We start from the raw sequence: 18347 nt of genomic DNA on the forward strand, positions 1-18347 counted from the left end.
GGTATCCGATTGCTTAAATCCCATATAAATACTACATAACAAGTATATGGTAATTTTCTACAGGAAAGCCAATATTTTAAGTTTAAAATTTTTGTATAGGCACCGTGAACTCCTTACGCTAATTTCACCCGCTTTTTTCTAAAAAATAAACTAATTTGGCTGCTGCTATTTGCCTCTCAGCATCAAGTTCTCGCCGCCCAGGACGTGTACTAATGATAATTCGTCGAGAGTTCTCATTTAAAATTCAGGACGAGAACCTGACTTGATAATATGTAAAGGCGCTGACAGCCGACAGACGATCTTGGGAGGCAGCTTGTGTATTCCATATGGTCCATGTAGGGAACGAATATGGATAAATAATTATAATACATACAAAAAATATTTTCAGCACGTGTCAAAAATTAAATATCCTTTAATTTCCATTTCTCATGGATAACTTATTTAGTGATTTACTTATTACATTATTACTAGATATTTTTTAAATCATAAAATAACTGACAAACTTGGTTGCTTAGATGATCACCTTACCTTCACATAACGAACGATTTGACGTGTTACCCTATGCACTATTCAATGGGAGATTAGGGATCATCCAAAATTCTGCCTCCATTCGTTTACGAGTGATTTTGACCCGTAAGCACTTCTTTTTGTCAAATTGCTAGTATCTATGGTTTACATTGTCAAACGTCAATTTTTATTTTTGCTCGAAGTCATACGTTTTTTGAATAAGGGCGAGTTGTTTTCGGGCGTGTTTTATTCAAATGTTTATTATTTGAAACATAATTTAACTAAACAATTATAAGTAACTGTACAGCCCTTAAACAATATTATTTGTTTTTATCATGTTTGAATGTTGAACATAAGCGATGGGTAGATGGATCTCAGTTTAGGAATTCGACATAGTCGGTACCATATAATTATGGGTCAGTATATTTGAGTCTGTGCGGAAAACGACAAGTGCGGCTTCGTGACATGGAGGAGAGGGTAGACCTGACAGTGGACTTGTGTAATAGTGAAGGAAGCCGCTCTCCCCAACTCCGTAATTATGATTTTGTTGGGGCGGTAATTGATTCAGGTATTGAAAATGTTTATTGGTAACTAACTAAAACTAACTAACCATCACACCGCTTCCCCGCAGAGGTAGGCAGAGAGAATAGAACGCCACACCACTGTCTTTGCAAACATTCTTCGCCTCTTCCACGTTCATGCATCTCCTCATACATACCCGCCGATTGTTTCGACTCCTAACCTGAGCGCTTTCAAGTATTTGGCATACCTTATCGTGCCATGTTTTTCTCGGTCTTCCGCTGCTGCTTTTTCCAATTACATTTGCCTCATAAATTTGTTTTACCATTCTTTCCTCACTCATTCGCTCTACATGTCCAAACCATCTCAATACACCTTTCTTAATTTTATTTATAATGCTTATCTCAGCTCTGCATTTCTTCCTTATTTCACTATTCGAACATCTTTCATACATCGTTTTGTCGCACATTCTTCTGAGAGATCGCATTTCGACTGCATTCAGTCTACTTTCATCCTTCTTTTGCCAACTCCATGTTTCACTTCCATACATTTGGGTCGGAACCAGGACTCCGTTGTGTACTGCCAGTTTAGCTTTCGCTGATAGGTTTTTATTTGCTATAACTGATTGCAGTGCACCATCACTTTGTTCCTAGCATTCACTCTTCTTTCTATGTCTTTATCAATCTTTCCATCCCTAGAAAATATACTACCCAAATATACGAAATCATTTAATTGCTCCAAAATCTCTCCATTTACCAATATTTCACACTCAGATCTACATTTATCTCTTTCAAAAAACCATAATTTTGGATTTGCTAACATTCATCAATAAATCACTTTCCTTGCACACATTATACACCTCTATCACCAGCACCTGCAGATCTTCTCTGCTATCGGCAAGAAGAACAGCATCGTCAGCCTACAAAAGGCAACAGAGAGTCAAATTATTCATTCTAGCTCCAACATTTAAATCTTGTATAGTTGTTAACCATGTATAGGTTGAACAGCCATGGTGACATTGCACATCCCTGTTTGACACCTTTAGAGATGCTAAACCAGGATGAAAATGAATCACTTACCCTAATGCATGCAGTGCTATCCTCGTACAAGGATGGAATGCCTTGGATAAGTTTACTGCTTACTCCATATTCAGATAACACCTTCCATAGCTTCTTTCTATCAACTCGGTCATACGCTTTCTGCAAATCCACAAAAGCACAAAAAAGCTTTTGGTTTTTGCCCAAAAACTTTTCCTTAATGTACATTGATAATAGACTCAATCAAAAACTTATAATATAGAATCAGTTATGCATTTTATAATAATTTATGTGTATTTATTTCTTGTAAAGTAGTTATTTTTGCTTTCCAATGAATTTTTTTAACTAGTCTGTTTTCACTAATGGAAAGATACTAAAATTAGAAATAGTTTTATTCCACATAGACCAATTATTTTTTGTCGAAGTGGTTAAAATGAAATTTGTAATTGTTACAATTTAGTAAAATAGAAATTTGTGATTGTTTAGTTACAATTTAGTAATCTATTATTTTAAGCAGTAGTCACTTTTCAGACATTGAAAATATTGAAGAGGATCCTCCGGCTTCTACTCGTGTACTTAAAGAAACCATTTCCAAGTTGACTGCGGAGCCAGAATGCAGAGAATTGGGATCTCACGGCTCTCTACCCGGGGGGGCACGCAAAAGGAAGGGGTTACAGGAACCTGCAATCCGGAACTGCAAGAGTCTGAAGCCCGGAGAATGCATGAAGGTACCAGTACTTTTAGCTACCGCAGTCGGATCATTCTGCAGTTCCAATACAAAATGGATCCAAGCGCGGCAGCTTGAAGCTGTTTGTCCGTGAATATGTGTATATATATATATATATATATATATATATTTACGAGTTTACTTGCTACCGCACGCCTTGACTTAACTGAATTTTTTTTCTAAGAAATCCTTTTTCGATACCTCTTTCTTTTGTTCAATAAATTAAGGACACTTTGTGTCACCTTTCTACAATATTTACATTTTAAAATGTCTCAACAATTTTGTTTTACCCGCGTTTGAGTGAACATAACACAAAAATCATGGAAAGTGCAAAGCAAATGTCGATTGCGATAAAATCCAAAATAATCACACTGTCGCAACAAAACATATCTAATTGTAAAATATCTCATCGAGTTGGGTATTCAGAAGGTGCAGTAAGGTTTTTATTTAAAAAATTCCAAGAAACTGTATCCATAGAACGGAAGAAAGGAAGCGGATGAGGGCGCGCGACATCTGCCCGAGATGATCGCTTAATAAAAAAAATTGTTATGCGCGATCGATTTTTAACGGCACTTAAAATACACGCAGAGGTGCAATCTACCAGCAAATCAACATTTTCAGTAAAAACAGTGTCCAGGCGGCTGTTGGAGCATGGTTTCCAATCACGAAGTCCCGCAAAGAAACCATTACTGACGAACAAAATGCAGAAGGCTAGACTGGATGTCTAGTCTGGCGAAGATATGGAAAAATCGGTCCATACTGAGGAGAACGAAAACCCGTCTAGTGAAATCTCTTGTATTCTCCATTGCGCTGTATGGAGTGGAAACATGGACACTGAGGAAAAAGGAAAGACATATGCTGGATGTGTTTGAAATGTGGTGCTGGAGGAGGATGCTGCGCATTCCTTGGACTGCAAGACGCACAAACGTCTCCATTCTCCGCGAACTGTCAGTGACAGAAAGACTCTCCACGACTTGCAGGAAAAGGATTCTGTCCTACTTTGGGCATATCGCCAGAAAGAACGAGAAGAGTCTTGAAAAACTGGTAGTAACAGGTACAGTTGAAGGCAAGCGGGCAAGAGGACGGTCTCCAACAAGATGGACAGACCAAATAAAGGAATTAACCGGATCCTCGCTAAACGCTGCCATCAAGTTGGCCCAGGACCGGGAAGAATGGAGAGGACTTGTGCACCAAGTGCCTGACATTCCAGAAGACCACGACGCTCAGCATTGAGCAAGAAGATGAAGAAGACTGGATTGGGCAAAGGAGCACCAGAATTGGACCTTGGAGGATTGGCAAAATGTTATTTTCTCCGATGAATCAAAATTCAACCTTTTTGGTCCAGACGGCAGAAAGATAGTTCGACGAAAACTTGGGGAAAGATACCATCCGTCGTGCGTCACTCGAACCGTTAAACATTCACCCTACATCATGATTTGGGGTTGCATGACAGCGTACGGTTTGGGACTTCTAATTTTGTACAGGGTACGATGAATGCCATCCAGTACAAAAAAGTGTTGAAAAACCATCTTATTCCAACAATCGAGGACATTACGCAGTATACCGCGGACCCGATTTTTCAAGACGATTCTGCGCCGTGCCATTAGAGCCCGCACTGTGAGTACAAATATTTATTTTTTAATGCACTTTGTGACCACTTAATAAATAATTTATTGTTTTTCTTACAGATCAATGAATTCAAGGATAAAATTGGCTTAAAATCGTTGTCGTGGCCCGAGAATAGTCCTGATTTGAACCCGATAGAAAATTTATGGGCGATTATGAAAAGAAAAGTCGGGAAAAAAAAATAAAAAAACATTGAGGAAATTAAAAAAACTTGATTCAAGTTTAGGAAGAAGAAATAACATCAGAAATTTAAGATTCGCTTTACGCTTCGTTAAATAATAGAATTTTACATGTTATAAAAAATAAAGGTGAATTCACTAAGTATTAAATATTTTTAAATGTTATAAATATGTTTAAATGTAAAATACCTTAATTTAAAATAAAGCGATTAGAACCTTCTTCTTAAATATGAATTAAAAAATTACATGTCTTTTATTACTCCATCACAAACACTCGACCATAAATGAACCGTTATGGGTCTCTAAGGTTCAGATAATCCGATACTTGGTATATAATGGCAATTTCTAAGTACAATTCATGAGTAAGATCTTTCATTTTAACCTTGAAGTAACGAGTAGTCATCACATATGTTAAACAATACAAAAAAAACTAATTAAATATCAAGAATAATTCATTATGTGTCAATTTTAGTTTTTTTGAGGACTCGTAAATTTTTTTGTCCTGGGGTGTATATATATATATATATATATATATATATATATATATATATATATATATATATATATATATATATATATATATATATATATATATATATATATATATATATATATATATATATATATATATATGTGCGATCTCATCTGTTGTCTCCATCAGCACATCTTTAGTACATCTATTTTCTGTCTATCTTTTAGCCCTACTGTCCTCGTTTCAGCTCCAAATAGAAAGCAGTATTTATCAGTAAATACTCAAATTGTATTTTATCCGCAATCTTCTTTATTAAAAAAAAGCATCTAGTATTATCTGTTATTACAATAGTGTTTTCTTTTTGGTTCCAGTACATGGTAGTAGAAGTTTCCTCGGAGCTGCTGGAGAGAGGGGAGTTCTCTCTGGTGCGGCCGGTGGTGTGCGGCGGCGGAGCCACTGTGTCCGCTTCGCCTCGCCACCCTCTGGTCACCTGGCGGCGCCGGGCTGCCACTCGCGCGCTGCAGCCGGCCGCAGTGCACGTCCCGGAAGAGCACGCTCTGCTGGTATTTGATGTAGGAGAGCTGCTCCAGATGCTGAAGGCGCGAAACCTCGGAGAACGGGTGGCTGCTGTCAAGAGGGAAAACCCGGAATATCGCTTCACGCTTCTCCTCTGCGGAGCTGCCCGTCACTTTAGGTTTCACCCCCATTAAGCATACTTCTACGTGAGTGAAAGTAATACTCGATGAATGGTTAGAGCTGAATCGCTAGCGCAATGAGAGCGTCAGAATTATTCATTTTTTTATAAAAGAGATACAGTGGAACCTCGGTGTACGTCTGCTTTGGAATAAGTCCAACTTGGTATGCGTCATGTTTGGACTTTTTAGCTAAAATAACAAAATGTCTAATTCCTGATGTTTTACTGGAAGCGGACTCTCCTTCCAAACAATAACATCTTCTCAGCATCATAAGCACTTGATTCTTCTCACCGAGGTAAAGTAAGGCTAAATGTTCACCTGTAAGGCTAAAGTTTTTATTTTATTTATGTAGCTCTGACGCCCCTGTCTGATATGCAACTGTGCGCAAACTAGAGCGCGTATGACATGAAACGACAAAGACTTTATTTAGTCGTTTATGTATTATAAATTTTGTTAAACTGTTTGTTTAAGTTTAACATTGTTTTAATCCAAATTTCACATTCATCTATTGTAGTACTAAGTACTGTTTAAATTATTTTATACAACCACATCAATGTATAATATGAACGGATTAATCATTTTCCCTTTATTTCTTATGGGAAAATACGTTTGGTATACGTCCCATTTGGTATAAGTCTCATGATCTAGAACGGATTAAGGACGTACACTGAGGTTCCACTGTAACTGGTTGCTTTTACTATGCACCGTTTGTCCTTTATTTGTCCTATATTCACCATTCCTGTTTTTATTTCTACTCGTTTAAAAAAATTATGACTTTATTTTATTTTATTTTTTGAGCATTTTGTGAAAATTTTATATTTTTTTATGTACAATACTTAAAACATCGACGTAATAAATTAATCCCGATTTTACGGCCAAGTAAAATTGCGGACGCCTTTAAAATTTAATATATTTTTTTCAGGAATCTAAAAAACAAACATACTGCCAAATGGAAAAATGGAGTAAAGCAAAATATTGTCAGTGAAGATTCCTCGGCCATTTCAGAAAATGATTTGGAATATTATTTGACGAGTGAGTATTAACTTGATAAATGTCTACATAGCTCGCGTGTTTTGTATTTCTTTCTTACAATTTATCCTCATAGCTTGTGGAATAAGCGAATGAATGTTGCAGAGTTGCTGTTGGAGGAATCGGTGAGCACCACGCGAGCGGAGAATCCCGAGGAAGTCGCGCAGGTACTTCTCCAGTTTACTAAAGCCATAGCTGAAGCGCCTATAAAGTGAGTTTAATATCTTTACTACTTTAAACATTAGCGCAATATTTTATCCTCGATAGTCAAAAAATATCTAAGTATAATTTTCTAGGAAAATAAAGTACGCTCAAGATCTCCAGGCTGATTTCTACATGCGCGGGGACAACAAGGATTGCGTTCGGGTGGACGCCGGAGGGAATGGCCTGTTGCGGCTGTGGAGCCAGGCGCTGGGCAAGTTGCCTCTGGCGAGTGTGGACACGGCGGGAGCGGTGGCGCGCGCGCACCCTGCGCCGATGCGTCTGCGGCGCGCACTGTCGGGTTCTCCCGAGGCGTGCGTGCGCGCGCTGGCCGCACTCCCCGTGCGCCGCGAGGCCGCGCCGCTGGCCGCCGCCCGCTCGCTGGGGCCCGAGTTCGCACGGCGCCTGCACTCCTACTTCACCGCCACTCATGGAGACCTTCCCCTTATTTAGAATAGATGATACTTATGAGATTATTTTGTTGCATATGATGTTTGTATCTCAGTTTGACTTGATGATGTTTATATCTATTAAATCTGTGTATTTTTTAAAACTTGCTTTTGCAATTTAATTTATAACTGCACTCTTTTAGTCATTTTCCAACTTTCATCTGTAATTTTAATCCAATGGTTCATTTTTGTAAACTGTATTATACTCTCCATTTTTTATTTATTGTTTGTTCTTGAAGTTTTATTATGAATTTTGAGCGATACATTTATAAAAATGAAAAGCTTCATATTCCGCAAAACAATTATAAAATTAAATACTCTTTCCATAATTTAGGGGCTCGTTACCACACTTTTGTTTTACAGAAGAGCTCCTCTGATTTCTCACCCTCCATCTTACCGATAGACTGGCTATTGCCAGTATTTAATTATTTTGCATTTATCAAATTATCTGAGTATATAACCTCAAAAATCCAATAAACTTTTTTGGATCAAAAATCCAATAAATTTAAGTTGGGAAACAGGCTGAATCAATGTTAACTATTAAATATTTTCCCTATTGGTTATTCTCTAAAGTATATATTCATATATGTTAATTATATTATTAAACCGTATTCGATCCCTAGGTGGAGCATATGGAGTCCACAAACTGTCTCCAGGCTTTTTTGTCGGCTGCCAGCTCCCTCGCATCCTCCCAAGTCAGATCTGCGTCCCGAAGTTCTGACGAGAACTGCCGACGAATTGTCAACAGCGGTCGTCCTGGGTGGCGCGAACCTGATGCCTTGTAAAAGAGGCAAGCTTGATTAAAGCTCTCAGGAGGCATGCGGAGACACCTATTCTCAAAGCTCAGTATACGGCTGCTCTGGGCCTTTGTAAGGTACCATGTTTCACAGCCGTATAAGAGAACAGGAGCGATGCAGGCATTGTATAGGGGGCATTAGGTCTTCACCGAGCTCATGTTAAGTATGTGCATAATCAAAAGGGGAAATTATTATTGGTTGACATTGATTCAGCCTGGTTAACAATAGTTTATTTAACTTTTTTCCTAACTTAAGTGGGTTACATCAACTCTATCCGCTCTATCATTTTGAACACGTGAACATGTGAAGCCAAGTCTAAATTCTAGAGTTGTGTCCTTGGGAAAATTTACACTTAGCTTTACATATGATATTTGAAAATGATTTGGAACGCATCAAAACATGTCTTACAATAGATTTTAAAAAATAGTGGTATTCACCAAGTATAACTCTCCAGATTTCCAGATTTCTCAAATTCACTGACCTCACTCAGTCTCCATCCTCGCTAGACTATAGCCTTTAATGTTGTCGTTTTGACATGTCTTTTGTATTTGGTTTACTTGCCAAGTAATTCCGGTATTCTGGGTTTGGCTGAAGCTATATGCTCTCCCTGACAAAGATAAACAAAAAGATAAAAGAAAGAGCATATAATAAAATTGTTTTTATTAACGCACTAAAGATATTTCTACCCGTTCGGTTGATTGGTGCTTAAGGATGGAAAGGGTATTTTTACCTTCTGCCCTAGCCTCATTTCAAAGTCAGAAAAGAAGAAATTACATAATCTCTTTGTTAAGGTCTTAACCTTATGTAAAAAAAAAAAAAAAAAACTTAAAAGTCTTAACCTTATGTACATATATAATAAGCTAATCCTGTCGCCAGCGGCCAGCTGACGTTAAAAACACCCGTCCGAAATGTGTTAAATAAGGTCAGACAAGACAATAAAATAAAAATATATATATGTTACGGCGTAATATTTGTAGCAACATGAACTATGACCCCAAGCGCCCGCTAGGGGCAGAGCAGGGTGTACGCGGGGAATTTTTACGTTATATCCCTTACGAGACGAATGCAGGGGATGCTACACACACTTGTCATTGTACTGTCATGGCGACCTGTTGAATAAACCGATTGCATCCTAATTACGAGTTATTATTACCTATACCCGAGCCCCGTAATAATTCAGAAGTGGGATACGAAGTTCGATAAATGAACAGCGAATTTGTGAAAAGTGATTGAAAGTCGTAATTTAAAATTTTGTGCTTTTTGGACCAACTTTCGTAATATAAACAAAACAGATGCGAGTGTTTCCATTGTTTGCCGAATTCAACAAAGCCATGTGATAAATAACTTTTGGAATTGAATATTGTGCATCATTAATTACGTTGTTTTACGTCATACGTGTTTGTGGACGTTTTTGAAATACAAATTTCGGATAATTTTGTAAAATTGTGGATGTGTTCCTTCGTAATGTAAACAAACCGAATGCATCCTTTGTTTAAGGAGTGAGACAAAGCTTTGTGTTGAATAACACTTGGAGTTGAACTTTCTTCATCTTGGATTACATTATTTTATGCCACATTGTGTGTTCGGACGTTTTTGAATTCCAAGATTTCGGGCATTTTTGTCAAATTTTGGGCGTGTTCTTGCGTAAAATAAACAAACAAACAAAATCTGAGTGCTTCCTTTGTTCAAAAAGTGAAACAAAGCATTGGGTTGACTAACACTTGGAGTTAACTTTTGTTCATCGTTAATTAAATTATTTTACGTCACATGGTGTGTTTGGACGTTTTCGAATTTAAAGATTTCGAACAATTTTGCCAAATTTTGAGAACTTTAAATTTGGGCGTATCCTTTGTTACGTGTTTATATCATGGAGATGCGGACAGGATAAGGCATGCTCCGACGAGGACCATGGAACTGAGAACATCGTGGATCTGAACGTCCTGCTGCAGCATCACATAAAGCAGATATTTGAGGGAATGATGGAATTGTACTTCTCGCGGGTGCATTTCTCTCCCCTAAGATTGTCACGGCGGGCCAAATGCGGGGCGACTAACTTATTATACGCGTCGACCCCGAGGACAAAGGAACGAACATCGAGGCATGGTTGGAGGAGATCGATCAACTGGGCGTTATCTACGGATGGAGTGACTACTCCAAGTTGTTCTTTATGCAGGCGAAACTGGCCGGAGAGGTCACTGATGGGTCGGAGAAATGAAGAAACAATGACCCATTATTTCCATGCGAAGATGGCACTGGTGCATGGGTGCCGAATTGATAGTCAGGAGGCTTAAATTGGATTTGACAGGGGGGGAGAGAGCTCCTCATTGAGTGCGGGTGATATAAATTTTATTTTAGGTGAAGTCATACTCCGTCTGCAGATTGATGGAGTTGAGATGGATACATGGGCACTTGTATCTGATACTGAAATACTGATCTCATTGTTGGGAGATGAATACATGGGCACTTGTATTAAATGCAGACAAAGGAAATGCTGATATTAGTATTGGGAGGTGGATACATGGGCACTTGTATCCGATGAATAAAAAGGAAATGCTGATTGCATTGTTGGTAAACCCATTTTTAACTAATCACAGAAAAGTTATTTTACAGCGAGCCAAAGTGTGGCTCAATTAGAACTGGATCCGGTACATCATCTGGTGGTGATTGATGTTTGTGAGAACTTAAGATGTACTATTACTGAATATCATATTTGTTACAGATGAAAGTTATAAAACTTGTGGGAGGACTTAAGATGTACTATCATTGCATAATCATATTTGTTACAGATCAAAGTTATAAAACATGTGTGAGATCTAAAGATGTACTATCATTGCATAATCATATTTGTTACAGATCAAAGTTATAAAACATGTGTGAGATCTAAAGATGTAATATCATTGCATAATCATATTTGTTACAGATGAAAGTTATAAAACTTGTGGGAGGACTTAAGATGTACTATTACTGAATAATCATATTTGTTACAGATCAAAGTTATAAAACATGTGTGAGATCTAAAGATGTAATATCATTGCATAATCATATTTGTTACAGATCAAAGTTATAAAACATGTGTGAGATCTAAAGATGTAATATCATCGTATAATCATATTTGTTACGGATGAAAGCTACAGGAATTGTTTGGGTCATAAATAATACTGTAAACTGTACTAAATTCACTCCTTATCATTTAATGTTTGGACATGAAAGTAATATTTTGAGTGATTTAAGAGGTGAAGTGGAAGATATTGAATCTGTTAATAGGCAACTAAAAGCTAGGGAGAAAGAGGCCCAGAGTAAAATAGATATAGTAGCCGAGCGTAGGAAGGCAAAGTATAATAAGCATTGTAAGGCAGCGTATATGCATAAGAAGGGAGATCTTGTTTTGTGGAAGCAATAAATTACAAAGGAGGGATCAGGGATCAATCATAAGATAGATCAGTTGTAAAGTGGGCCTTATATGGTTGCTAAAGTGTTTGCCGACATTGACCAGTATACTATATCAGAAGCATCAAATGTATGCCTGGTTATAAAAAGTTCAGTGCAATAGTGGTAGTTGATGCTTTGATGCCTTGTAAGGGAGATCCAAAGGACTCAAGTGAGTCAGACACCCATGGATGGAAGTGAAGTAGATTGAGATGATTTGGTAGACCTTTGGGAAAGTTAGTGCTGTAGAAGCAGCTGTATGGGTACAAGTATAGTGATTATTAACTCATCTACCGAGTTGGACTTTATATAAGAACTTGAGAATGATTACTGTGTAAGGGGTGTAACAGCTATTGGGATATATTTGGTGGATACTAGTTCACATACTATATGGGTAAGTTTAGGTACAACATAAGCCAGCAAAAATTATGAACATAATGGGTATAAGGTGTTCTTTTAAGTATGATATGTAATGGATATAACTAGTTTGTTTTATCCTAGTGAGTACTGAGGTGTTACGATATCACTAGCGTGGTATCCTTATTGCGATTACATTTGTGTAATGTAATGTTTGTCCTGTGTGTACTGAATAAGCGGTGGATTATTTGAATTACATTTGTGTAGTGTAATGTTTGTCCTGTGTGGACTGGATAAGTGGTAGATTATGTTAATTACATTTGTGTTATGTAATGTTTGTCCTGTGTGGACTGAATAAGCGGTGGATTATTTTGATTACATTTGTGTAATATAATGTTTGTGTCCTGAGTGGACTTAATCAGCAGTGGATTATTGTAATTACATTGGGGTAATGTAATGTGTGTCCAGAGTGTGGACTGCAGATAACCGGTTACCGTGGATTTTGTGCTCCCGTATACTGATACAGGTAGAACTGATGTGATTTTGTGCTCCCGTATACTGATACAGGTAGAGCTGATGTGATTTTGTGCTCCCGTATACTGATACAGGTAGAGCTGATGTGAGTTTGTGCTCCCGTATACTGATACAGGTAGAGCTGGTGTGATTTTGTGCTCCCGTATACTGATACAGGTAGAGCTGATGTGAGTTTGTGCTCCCGTATACTGATACAGGTAGAACTGATGTGATTTTGTGCTCCCGTATACTGATACAGGTAGAGCTGATGTGAGTTTGTGCTCCCGTATACTGATACAGGTAGAGCTGATGTGAGTTTGTGCTCCCATATACTGATACAGGTAGAGCTGATGTGGTTTGTGCTCCCGTATATGTACAGATACAGGTAGAGCTAATGTGATTTTGTGCTCCCGTATACAGATACAGGTAGAGCTGATGTGGTTTGTGCTCGAGCTGATGTGGTTTGTGCTCCCGTATACAGATACAGGTAAAGCTGATGTGGTTTGTGCTCCCGTATACAGATACAGGTAGAGCTGATGTGATTTGTGCTCCCGTATACAGATACAGGTAGAGCTGATGTGGTTTGTGCTCCCGTATACAGATACAGGTAAAGCTGATGTGGTTTGTGCTCCCGTATACAGATACAGGTAAAGCTGATGTGGTTTGTGCTCCCGTATACAGATACAGGTAAAGCTGATGTGGTTTGTGCTCCCGTATACAGATACAGGTAAAGCTGATGTGGTTTGTGCTCCCGTATACAGATACAGGTAAAGCTGATGTGGTTTGTGCTCCCGTATACAGATACAGGTAAAGCTGATGTGGTTTGTGCTCCCGTATACAGATACAGGTAAAGCTGATGTGGTTTGTGCTCCCGTATACAGATACAGGTAAAGCTGATGTGGTTTGTGCTCCCGTATACAGATACAGGTAGAGCTGATGTGATTTGTGCTCCCGTATACAGATACAGGTAGAGCTGATGGAATTTGTACTCCCGTATATATAATGATACTGATAGAGACGATGTGATTTTGTATTCCTGTATACTGATGGATTTAGACGTAGAGCTGATGGACTTTGTACTCCGGTATACTCATACCGGTAGAGCTAATGTTTGTCTGTTTCAGGATTTAAAAAAAAATAAATAAAGGATTATGGTGGAGTGTTGGGAGGACCCAACACAGTTCCAGGTTGGGAGAATGTTACGGCGTAATATTTGTAGCAACATGAACTATGACCCCAAGCGCCCGCTAGGGGCAGGGCGGGGTGTACGCGGGGAATGTTTACGTTATATCCCTTATGAGACGAATGCAGGGAATGCTACACACACTTGTCATTGTACTGTCATGGCGACCTGTTGAATAAACCGATTGCATCCTTATTACAAGTTATTATTACCTATACCCGAGCCCCGTAATATATATATGTAAGTATATATATATATATATATATATATATATATATATATATATATATATATATATATATATATATATATATATATATGTATATATATATATATATATATGTATATATATATATATATATATATATATATATATATATATATATGTGTGTGTGTATAAAATAATAAAAAAATAACAAATAGTAAGCTCTGGTAAATACAGGTCTCCTTCACACACTATCAGCGAGCAGCGAGAGAGAGTGAAACCCAACGTTTAAATTTATCGATTATAACATGGAGAAGAAATGCTGAGAAAGTACAGACTTCAAGGTGGATAACAATATGTTTAATAAATCAATACTTTCAAAAGCATAAATACCTCAATTACGCCAGCTCCGATTCGTATGCCAGCAAAAGCGGAAAACCCCGAGACAAAAACATCATGTCGGATCATGGGCGGCAAAAGAGAATAAAAGTTCTGTTTCAACTATGCTAGTCTGAAAGTTGGACATCCACAATGACGAAGAGCTCAACAAGCTGCTCTCTACCGCTCTGACCATCGCTCAGGGAGGCGTCCTGCCCAACATCTTGGACATTCTCCAGCCCATGAGGATCGAAAGGAAGGCGTTACAATTTGTCGGCTCATCTTTTCCCCGCTCCAAACTCAGCCCACTCGACGTTCCGTATCATTTTTCCGTATCGATTTTTTCTGTATCATTATCATCATCATCCTATTAATATTATTACAATCCATGTCTTTATTAGCGCCCTTGAGGTAGTATTTTACGAAAATGGCGCTTTACAAATTATCCTAATTATTATTATTATAAGTCCGTAGAACTCGCAGTACCGACCGGTTGTGCTTTTTATCAAAAACAATATTTTGAATTATTTGTCGATTTAAAATTGTAAAAATAAAAAGGAGAAAATTTTCTTTACTATTATTTCTGAGATAAAAACAAAACTGATATGGAGATTCTGAGAGATTCGATTTAGTTCTTTAAATTTTTAATATTATCTTTTAAAAAACTAAAATTATATTGAAGGATAAGTGAATTTATCAAATCCTTTTCAGTAAAAATACTATTCCGAATTCGAATTTGGGAATCGAAAAGACGCATGCGGTAAGGCTAATTCATAATGCAAATTGATAGTCTGTCTATGGTCATGTGCAATGATTGTATCTGTGGATAAAAAATATTCCAAAGAAAAAATCCTCGATACAAATCATTTATCGTCATATAAATCATTTATTTATATTAAATTTATATAAATTAATGAGTAGTGTGTTATTTCTAGTGCGTTTTCCTATTCTTTACAGTATGTAAACTTTCAAGTTATCTTTGGTCTTTGTTATATATAAATAAATGCATATTAACGTAGAGAGTATATTTCAAACCGATTGTTGGGGTTTTATCAATGATAAATCAATGAAATGAATAGGCATATCAAAGACTTAAAAAAGCTAAGCGATTGTCGCACGAAAGACCCAAGGTACCTAACTAAAAATTAAAACCCATTCGGTAAATTGAACTGTGGTTAAAAAAAACTTTCAAATACTTTTTTGCTTTGTTTTAAAAGTCGACACTAAAGTTTTCATCGCTGTCAACTATCAGCGTCGCGACGCGCGCGCATGCGCCACGACGCCGCTGTTTATGTATTTATGGCGGGCCGCATTGTTTACTGTTTACGTCCGGAAGTAGACGCGCGGAATAAACATAGTTAGAAAGGCGCGTGAGGCATGGAGCCACTGGAGGGCGCTGACTGGAGGGAGCGGCTGCTGGGGCCGCGCCTCGTGCGCTGCGGCGAGCCGCACGGCGCGATACTCGCCGCGGAGGCCCTCGGCGCGCCCGCCGTGCTCGGGTTGTACTTCGCCTTCGCGGACTGCGACGAGTTCACGCGCCGTCTCGCGCAACTCTACCTGGCGCGACCCCCCGGCCTGGAGCTCGTGCAGCTGTCGCCCGCCGCGGGAGCGGCCGCCGCGCCGTGGCTCGCGCTGCCGCTGGACGACGCGGAGGCCCGCGGCAGGAGACTCATGCACCTGTACGGGGTGACGGTGGGCGCGCCCGAACTCATCCTGCTGGACGCCGAGGGCGAAGAGCTGAGCCGCCCCACGGCGGAGCAGCTGCTGCGGCCCGAGGAGTTCCCCTGGCGGCCGCGCCCGGTGGCCGACGTGCTGCGCGGCGTGCCCCTGGAGCGCTGCAGCGCGCGCGTGCAGCCCTCGCCGCCCCTCGCGCTGGACGACCTCCCGCCCTCGTGCACGCTCGCCTTCTACTTCGCCGCTCAGTGGTGCCCCCCGTGCAAAGCGCTGTCTCCGCAGCTCGCCGAGACGTGCTCGCTGGTGCGGCGGCGCGGCCACGACTTCCGCATCGTGTACGTGAGCAGCGACCGCAGCGAGGAGTCCTTCCGGCGGGCCACGGAGGGCATGCCGTGGCTGCGCGTGGCGTGGGCGCATGCGGCGGCGCGCGAGGAGCTGGCGCGGGCGCTGCGCGTGCGCGCCATTCCCGCGCTGCTCGTGCTGCCCCCCGGGGAGGAGCCCTACGAGGCGCGCGCCTGGGCTGCCGGCGACCCCGAGGGATATGTGAGTACTCTACGAGCGAATTCCCATCGCATTCGGTTCTTATTATTCTTCTCGCGAAAGACAACTGCGGACTTGTCGGTCCGATGGTGTTGAACCGCAATTGTACCGAGTTCAACTGCGGACTCGAGCCATATTTCATTATTTTACACCGTTAAAAGTTATTTTCTGACTGATCCGTCTCTTGCTCCTGTGAAATTATGAATTCGGTTATAAGATTGCGGAAGCTAGTTAAACATCATAGACCTTTGTTAAATGCGATTCAGTATTCAGCGCAAAACGGTAACCACTTGCGCAATTATATTATATAGCGGAGTGAGAGCACGACACCGAGCTGGACGAGTGGATGTGCGGTGAGCAGCAGTCTTGCGGTGTTATCATGCTTGTTAATTTTATAGAGAGAATAGCTTTACATCGTAATGATATGCTACTGATATGCAGGGTATGCTTAGCTGCAATAGTTTAGATTAGAAGGAATGTGTATTTATTTACGCATTTTTATCGATTGTTGCGTGGTATGATAGATAATCCTGAAATTATGCGGAGCATCGGTCGGTATGTTTCTGATAGTTATCACCTAAGACAGCGTCGGCATAGATTGACTTTTTATTTAATTTGTAATTTGTGTTATATATACGCCTTAAATATAAGTTGGTCGTGTATATGTTAATTATTTAATAAATGAAATTGAATTGATAAGAGAATTATTTGAGTTGATAATGTATTTTATTTTATTTTGTAATCAGACAGCTATTAAAATCACACTAAAATTAAGTAAACATATAGAAAGACTACACCTTCAATAATGGTTCATTATTCATCCAATAATTTATACAAATGTATAAAAAATAACAGGAAGAAAAAAAAAACACAAAATATAACCACTTGAAGACTAAAAAAAGTCTATGCTTTTACACACTGCACTTGTACAGGGATAAGTATATATTACCTAAATAGTTTAGTTGAAAATCCTACGCTTGAAAAAGTTTAATGTAACAATGATAATAGTCATTTGAAAGAACTTTTATAGAGCTACGAGTACTCTGTGTTTTCATAAAAACGCTACATGTTGAGAATAAAAGGGATCATGTTGCAGAACTTCCCGTGGCGGCCGAGTCCGGTGATGATCCTGTGCGAGTTTGCCTTGGACCGCCTCCGCGACACTCCGGCCGTGGCACTCTTCGTGGACAACACGGAGCACGCGGTGGAATGGGCGAGGGGCGTGCTGCGCTCCGCCGCCGAAGAGTACTGGGACGGCGAGGAGTCGGAGCTGCTGTTCCTGGTGGCGCCGGAGGGCGAGGCGGCGGCCGCGTTGCGTGCGGGCGCCTGCGAGGGGGCGCAGCTGCTGGCGCTGCAGCCGGGCTCCCCGCCGCAGAGCGCCCCCGCGGGGCCGGCGGTCACTCCCGCGGACGTGCGCGCACTCGCCGCCACACTGCTCCCCCCCCTCCCGCTCACACAAGATGCCTAACTCTAATATATCCCTTATTGTAAAGTAGTTAAGTCAAAATGTACAAATTTAATAAATCATTTTTGGAAACGCCTTTCTGTCTCTTTTCAATCCTGTCCCTTCATGATAACGAATGGACAGGATGGCGGTGGTGGGGGTTGACTCTATATGTCGTGCATTGTAATCGCGGGCGTACATTCAAGGGTAGGTGTCCATGTGGCTGGGAAGTTAACGATTAACTTGGTATAGTTTTAGGAGAAACAGCTTTCTTAATTTATTTACTTTTTACAACTCTGCTTACAAAAAAAAAGTATACGGAAGTCGATGGTGTAAAATAGAAAAAAACATTTTTTTTTCCCAAATACGATTTATCTACACGACGAAAC

The 18347-nt window shown here is 39.8% G+C and overlaps 2 protein-coding genes across 2 annotated transcripts; both read left to right on the top strand.

Moving 5' to 3' along the window:
• Window positions 1–682: 682 nt before the first annotated feature.
• Window positions 683–7545, top strand: mms4 (Methyl methanesulfonate sensitivity 4). Its single transcript, XM_088256465.1, has 6 exons — window positions 683–1075; window positions 2595–2791; window positions 5439–5761; window positions 6685–6794; window positions 6897–7002; window positions 7088–7545. Exons 1-6 carry the CDS (start codon window positions 973–975, stop codon window positions 7443–7445), a joined length of 1197 nt encoding a protein of 398 aa, XP_088112591.1. The 5' UTR covers window positions 683–972; the 3' UTR covers window positions 7446–7545.
• Window positions 7546–15135: 7590 nt separating this feature from the next.
• LOC148311610 (nucleoredoxin-like) lies at window positions 15136–18055 on the top strand. The gene is made up of 2 exons (XM_088256467.1): window positions 15136–16517; window positions 17611–18055. Exons 1-2 carry the CDS (start codon window positions 15678–15680, stop codon window positions 17980–17982), a joined length of 1212 nt encoding a protein of 403 aa, XP_088112593.1. The 5' UTR covers window positions 15136–15677; the 3' UTR covers window positions 17983–18055.
• The last annotated feature ends 292 nt before the right edge of the window (window positions 18056–18347 follow it).

This window comes from Brachycentrus maculatus, unplaced genomic scaffold, assembly GCF_059751285.1.
Source record: "Brachycentrus maculatus isolate JH-2025_06_01 unplaced genomic scaffold, ASM5975128v1 h1tg000061l, whole genome shotgun sequence".
In the NCBI taxonomy this organism is placed as follows: Eukaryota; Metazoa; Arthropoda; class Insecta; order Trichoptera; family Brachycentridae; genus Brachycentrus; species Brachycentrus maculatus.